At 42.6% G+C, this 7,651-nt stretch overlaps 1 protein-coding gene across 2 annotated transcripts in view; it reads left to right on the forward strand.

Annotated features, from left to right (window-relative positions):
- The window catches only part of gbe1a (glucan (1,4-alpha-), branching enzyme 1a), a 165,364-nt gene extending 158,912 nt beyond the window's left edge, over nucleotides 1-6,452 (forward strand). Inside the window, exons 16-17 of one of the 2 annotated variants that reach the window (XR_005040523.1) lie at nucleotides 5,661-5,852; nucleotides 5,899-6,452. Coding sequence is in view for 1 of the 2 variants with exons in the window: in XM_036968271.1 (XP_036824166.1) it covers nucleotides 5,661-5,723 (63 nt within the window). In the remaining variant the exon portion in view is untranslated. Of the gene's footprint in view, nucleotides 1-5,660 lie in introns of both variants that reach the window. The other variant, XM_036968271.1, reaches the window with a different exon arrangement.
- The last annotated feature ends 1,199 nt before the right edge of the window (nucleotides 6,453-7,651 follow it).

The following is a 7,651-nucleotide window of genomic DNA, read 5'->3' on the forward strand; positions in this document are numbered from 1 at the left end:
GATTTTAAAAAAATATATGGGAATTAATGGAATTATATACAAATTAATATCAATACCATTTAAATGTAGATGTTTTTTTGCTTTGGATATATTTATCATATCATATGGAGACAGACACAAACCTTTTACCATAAGTAGACATACTTGATTGATACATAATTGCAAATTATTAAATCCTTCCAATATAATTTTTTTTTAAGCAATTTAGTTACTAATTGAACTTTAATTAAATGAGTTGACTCTTCACATGGGATGATTTCACTGAACCACAAAATAAAGAGAATATTGAATGATCCCCAATTAGAAATTGCATCTCCCAAAACCTTTTCAACATCTATAAAATTATAGTCTAGAAACTAAAGCGTTGGTTGTCTTCCTCTCAGGCTTCCATGTCTTCTCCCTGGACCTCCTCAATGTCCACCTTTTGAACATCAGACTCTGAGGCATCATCTTCACTGTCACTGTCCAACCTTGTTGAGGATGGCTCGATGTCGGGCTCAAAAATTCAACACTCAATATTGCGTGCTTTGGTGTGTGTGTTCCCAAACAAGGACCAGTTGCGCTCTGAGGCGGCTGATGTTGGTGGGATTTGGAGGATGATGGAGGCAACAGGGTAAAGAGCCTCAGATCCACAAAGTCCCTTCCACCAGGTGGCTGATGAGATATGTTGGCACCACTGCCATATTGCATCTCCATCCCAAAGCCCTCGCCAGACTGCCAAGAACCTTTTCCTTATCCAGGTCAAGGTGGCGAGACACGGTAGTGATGACACCATAGGCCTTGTTGATCTCTGCACCAGACAGGTTGCTCTTGCCAGTATACTTGGGATCCAACATGTACGCTGCGGGGTGTACGGGCTTCAGGCAGAAGTCTTCACGCTTTTTGATGTATTACAGAACTGCAGTTTCCTCTGCTTGGAGCAACAGTGAAGTGGGCAGGGCAGTACGGATTTCTTCTCTTACATCTGCAGGCAGAGTCTGAACATCAGACAGGATGGAATTGTCTCCCTCAATCTATGCAATGGCTACTGCTATAGGTTTCAGGAGTTTCAGGGTGCTTACCACTCTGTCCCAAAATACATCATCCAGGAGGATCCTCTTGATGGGGCTGTCCATATCGGCAGACTGTGATATGGCCGTTTCTTGGAGAGACTCGTTCCCCTCCAGGAAACAAACATGATAACAACACTTGTAACTTGATGAACCTTCACATACCTAACCATTTCCTTGGCTGTCTTGTGGAGTGTATCCATTGTTTTCAGTGCCATGATGTCCTTGAGGAGCAGATTCAATGCATGAGTAGCACAGCATATGGATGTGATGTGAGGGTATGACTCCTCCACTTTAGACCAAGCAGCCTTCATGTTCGCAGCATTGTCAGCAGTGCAAATACCTTCTGTGGTCCAAGGTCATCAGACTGCCTTCAGCTCATCTGCAATGTAGAGACCGGTGTGTCTGTTGAGGTGGACATGATGTACTTAATTATTCCTTGCCTAAGAACATTCAACCACCTATCAGAGATGATTGCAATAGTCTGCTTTCTCTATGATATGCTTGACCTTCACTTGAACTCTGCATCCAGCAAATGAGTAGATAAAGCATGTTTGGTTGGAGGGGTGTCTGCTGGACGAAGAATGTTCAGAAATATCTTCCAATACACATTGCCTGTGAGCATCAGAGGTGAACCAGTTGTACACACAGCTCGAGCAAGACATTCGTCAGCATTTCTCTGACTACGTTCCTCCATTGAGTCAAAACAACTTCTGATTCCAGGAGGACCATGAGTTGTTGCTATCGATAAGGTGTCTGATTCATCCTTTTCACCTCGAATAGAAGTAGAGGGACTTTTGTCAGAGGTTGCTTGTTGTGAGAGCTGAGGGAACTTTATGCACTTGGCCAGATGATTCTGCATCTTTGTTGCGTTCTTCACATATGATTTGGCACAGTATTTGCAAATGTACACAGCTTTTCCTTCTACATTAGCTGCAGTGAAATGTCTCCACACATCAAATAGTGCCCGTTGCATTTTCCTGTAAAGATTTGAAAACAACAAATACAATTCCACGTACAGATAAATATTTAAGCAATTAGATTAAACAACTCGTTTGTAAGATACATGTTTTTAATAAAACATGTATGGAAACAGGTGAATAAACACTCCTCAGCAGGCTCAACCATACTAAAACACAACATGATATTTTAAATAAAACATGTATGGAAACAGGTGAATCAACACTCCTCAGCAGGCTCAACCAAACTAAAACACAACATGGTATTTTAAATAAAACATGTATGGAAACAGGTGAATAAACACTCCTCAGCAGGCTCAACCATACTAAAACACAACATGATATTTTAAATAAAACATGTATGGAAACAGGTGAATCAACACTCCTCAGCAGGCTCAACCAAACTAAAACACAACATGGTATTTTAAATAAAACATGTATGGAAACAGGTGAATTAACACTCCTCAGCAGGCTCAACCAAACTAAAACACAACATGGTATTTTAAATAAAACATGTATGGAAACAGGTGAATTAACACTCCTCAGCAGGCTCAACCAAACTAAAACACAACATGGTATTTTAAATAAAACATGTATGGAAACAGGTGAATCAACACTCAGCAGGCTCAACCATACTAAAACACAACATGGTATTTTAAATAAATCATGTATGGAAACAGGTGAATCAACACTCAGCAGGCTCAACCAAACTAAAACACAACATGGTAATAAAAACAAACGAGCAGAAATTGTTAACAAGTTAGAAATGATTTAAACACACTTTGCTGTCGGCTACTATTTACTAGTTAACAAAAAGTGAAAATGTCTCCACACATCAGATAGTGCCAAATATACAAATTCCATGTACAGATAAATAAACTCAGCAAAAAAAGAAAAGTCTTCTCAATGTCAACTGTGTTTATTTTCAGCAAACTTTAAATGTATAAATATTTGTATGAACATAACATAAGATTTAACAACTGAGACATGAACTGAACAAGTTCCACAGACATGTGACTAACAGAAATGGAATAATGTGTCCCTGAACAAAAGGGGGGTCAAAATCAAAAAGTAACAGTCCGTATCTGGTGTGGCCACCAGCTGCATTAAGTACTGCAGTGCATCTCCTCCTCATGGACTGCACCACATGTGCCAGTTCTTGCTGTGAGATGTTACCCCACTCTTTCAGCTGACAGCATATTATAACTTGTTATAATATGGTCATAACCATGTCGTATGTCCTAATACCCGTCAAGTAAAGTGTTACTGAAATAATACTGCAAAAAATATAGATATAGATAAACTCTCTTGATAAACTGTCTACAGTTTATAATGAGGTATTCTAACTCAGGTGAGCAAAACCTCGAGACTTCCTTAATATGAGATCACGCACCAGCTGTTGTCAACAGAGAGACACACCTCTCCCCCGTTAGTCTTATCCGAGGCTGCCGCTCGGTCCTGACGATGCACAGAAAAGCCAGCGAGATGTATATTATTCTTCCCGTTGTTCATCCACGACTCTGAGAAACAGGATATTACAGTTGTTCAGGTCTCGTTGATAGGATCGTCTCCAACGGAGCTCATCCAGTTTATTCTCCTGTGATTGAATGTTCGCCAATAGAAATGAGGGTAGAGGTAGTTTATTTACTCATGGACGTAGTCTGGTCGTCTGGCCAATGTAGTCTGGTTGTCTGGCCAATGTAGTCTGATCGTCTGGCCAACGTAGTCTGGTCAACGTAGTCTGGTAGTCTGGTCAACGTAGTCTGGTAGTCTGGCCAACGTAGTCTGGTAGTCTGGCCAACGTAGTCTGGTCGTCTGGCCAACGTAGTCTGGTCGTCTGGCCAACGTAGTCTGGTCGTCTGGCCAACGTAGTCTGGTCGTCTGGCCAACGTAGTCTGGTCAACGTAGTCTGGTCGTCTGGCCAACGTAGTCTGGTCAACGTAGTCTGGTAGTCTGGTCAACGTAGTTTGGTAGTCTGGCCAACGTAGTCTGGTAGTCTGGCCAACGTAGTCTGGTAGTCTGGCCAACGTAGTCTGGTAGTCTGGCCAACGTAGTCTGGTAGTCTGGTCAACATAGTCTGGTAGTCTGGCCAACATAGTCTGGTAGTCTGGCCAATGTAGTCTGGTAGTCTGGCCAACGTAGTCTGGTAGTCTGGTCAATGTAGTCTGGTAGTCTGGTCAATGTAGTCTGGTAGTCTGGTCAACGTAGTCTGGTCAACGTAGTCTGGCCAATGTAGTCTGGTCAACGTAGTCTGGCCAACGTAGTGTGGGGATGTAGAGAGGATGGGGAGTAGAGGAGAGTGGGGATGGAGAAGAGAGGGGGGTGTGGAGGTGTTCAGTCCCAGACAGTGGGCTGTTCCCCTTCCCTACATGGTGTGTGTGTGTGTGTGTGTGTGTGTGTGTGTGTGTGTGTGTGTGTGTGTGTGTGAGAGAGAGAGAGAGAGAGTGAGTTGATTGTTAATGGTTGTCAGGCCTTTTTCCTCTGGTGATCCCCAGGAACGGTTCCACTGTGGAATCTTGGATGAGTGATCAACAATGTATTACAGAGCTCCTAACAGCAAAGTATGATTTTCTTCTCCTCCTTTCTCTCTCTCTGTCTCTCTCCTCTCTGTCTCTCTCTCCTCTATCTCTCTGTCCCTCTCTCCTCTCTCTCTCTCTCTCTGTCTCTCTCCTCTCTGTCTCTCTCTCCTCTATCTCTCTGTCCCTCTCTCCTCTCTCTCTCTCTCTCTCTCTCTCTGTCCCTCTCTCTCTCTCTGTCCCTCTCTCTCTCTCTCTCTCTCTCGGTCTCTCTCTCTGTCTCTCTCTCTCTCTCTCTCTCTCTCTGTCTCTCTCCTCTCTGTCTCTCTCCTCTATCTCTCTGTCCCTCTCTCCTCTCTCTCTCTCTCTCTCTCTGTCCCTCTCTCTCTCTCTGTCCCTCTCTCTCTCTCTCTCTGTCTCTCTCTCTCTCTCTCTCTCTGTCTCTCTCCTCTCTGTCTCTCTCTCCTCTATCTCTCTGTCCCTCTCTCCTCTCTCTCTCTCTCTCTCTGTCTCTCTCCTCTCTGTCTCTCTCTCCTCTATCTCTCTGTCCCTCTCTCCTCTCTCTCTCTCTCTCTCTGTCCCTCTCTCTCTCTGTCCCTCTCTCTCTCTCTCTCTGTCCCTCTCTCTCTCTCTCTCTCTCTCTCTCTCTCTCTCTCTCTCTCTCTCTCTCTCGGTCTCTCTCTCTCTCGGTCTCTCTCTCTGTCCCTCTGTCTCTCTCTCTCTCTCTCTCTCTCTCTGTCTCTCTCTCTGTCCCTCTCTCTCTCTCTCTCTCTGTCCCTCTCTCTCTCTCTCTCTCTCTCTCTGTCCCTCTCTCTCTCTGTCCCTCTCTCTCTCTCTGTCCCTCTCTCTCTCTCTCTCTCTCTCTCGGTCTCTCTCTCTCGGTCTCTCTCTCTGTCCCTCTGTCTCTCTCTCTCTCTCTCTCTCTCTCTCTCTCTGTCTCTCTCTCTGTCCCTCTCTCTCTCTCTCTCTCTCTCTCTGTCCCTCTCTCTCTCTCTCTCTCTCTCTGTCTCTCTCTCTCTGTCCCTCTCTCTCTCTCTCTGTCCCTCTCTGTCTCTCTCTCTCTCTCTCTCTGTCCCTCCCTCTCTCTCTCTCTCTCTCTCTCTGTCCCTCCCTCTCTCTCTGTCCCTCTCTCTCAGATCTACATTCCCTGCCGGACAGCGCTGGTTCTGGCCAATGAGGAGCTAGATTACTGTTACTAAGGAAGAGGGGTTGAGGGCTCCTGGTCGTTGGATGTGTCCCGTAATAACCTGATACTACCAGAGGGGAGAGGATGTCGATCAGAAAGACCTACTGTACACACACACACATACACACACACACACACACACATACACACACACACGCACATACACACACGCACACACACACACACACTGAATCATTGTGTTGCATGTTCAGCTAGTCTAGAACTAAATAGTTTGCAGAGGCACCGGCTGACTTTTTCACTGCAGTTTAATAGACCTCGTCTTCCACACACAAAAAGTCAAGGCCATTTTAGTCATATCTGATATTAGTTTTACACAAGTTGACTTCAGCCTTATGAGTAAAAGAAAGGGACACAAAGTCAGATTTTATGTTACAGACTTCCATGTGTTAGTTTATAATACACTTTTCACTGTGTTTTGAACACTGTTTGTGCAGTAGGAACACGATGGGATCTGTCTCAATGGCACCCTATTCCCTTCTAATGGGGATTCCGGTCAACTGTAGAGCGCTATGTAGGGACACAGGGAGCTATTTGTGCCCCTTTTTTTGTTTAGGTGTCTGTTAGTTTACTGTTTTAGAGGGAGGACACAGAAACGCAGCTGTCAAAACAGTGTTTAGGGTAATAATCTGTTACTGTATTGTGAATGTGAATGTCTTAACAGTATATTACGGCAGACTGGGAATTTAAATTAAATATAACTTGTACTGTGATAGATGAATGAGGATGTCTCTTTCTGATTCTTTACCGGTGATAACATCAGAACAGGAAGTACACTATTCATTTAAACTGATATCAGAACAGGAAGTACACTATTCATTTAAACTGATATCAGAACAGGAAGTACACTATTCATTTAAACTGATATCAGAGCAGGAAGTACACTATTAATTTAAACTGATATCAGAACAGGAAGTACATACACTATTCATTTAAACTGATATCAGAACAGGAAGTACACTATTAATTTAAACTGATATCAGAACAGGAAGTACACTATTCATTTAAACTGATATCAGAACAGGAAGTACATACACTATTCATTTAAACTGATATCAGAACAGGAAGTACACTATTCATTTAAACTGATATCAGAACAGGAAGTACACTATTCATTTAAACTGATATCAGAACAGGAAGTACACTATTCATTTAAACTGATATCAGAACAGGAAGTACACTATTCATTTAAACTGATATCAGAACAGGAAGTACACTATTCATTTAAACTGCTATCAGAACAGGAAGTACACTATTCATTTAAACTGATATCAGAACAGGAAGTACACTATTCATTTAAACTGATATCAGAACAGGAAGTACACTATTCATTTAAACTGATATCAGAACAGGAAGTACACTATTCATTTAAACTGATATCAGAACAGGAAGTACACTTCATCTAAACTGATATCAGAGCAGGAAGTACACTATTCATTTAAACTGATATCAGAACAGGAAGTACACTATTCATTTAAACTGCTATCAGAACAGGAAGTACACTATTCATTTAAACTGCTACAGCGTTCAGGTCCTGAAAGATGCAGGTATAAGGGCTGGATTACTTGACAGAGAGAACTTGTTGCGAAGTTCCTCGTGATACATCGGAGAGAGTGTATTTTGTTACAAGATACACCACTGAAGCAGAGAACATTAAAACAATCATTAAAAATAATTGGGGAATCATCCAAAGTGATACGCTACTACGCCAAGTCTTTCCTAAAGCCACCAGTCAGTCATAAGCTTTAAGAGATGTCCTACCCTAAATGACAAATAAGTCCACAGTTATCTTCCGGGTGACTCTCAAAAAACTTGGCTTGACCACAAACCCAAGGGCTCTTTTAAATGTCAATATTACAACCATTGCAGAAATATTGCACAGAAGAAGTATTTTTTTGACACAGCTTCTAAAATGGAGTATTA

The sequence above is a fragment of the Oncorhynchus mykiss genome, chromosome Y (assembly GCF_013265735.2).
Source record: "Oncorhynchus mykiss isolate Arlee chromosome Y, USDA_OmykA_1.1, whole genome shotgun sequence".
Taxonomy (NCBI): Eukaryota; Metazoa; Chordata; class Actinopteri; order Salmoniformes; family Salmonidae; genus Oncorhynchus; species Oncorhynchus mykiss.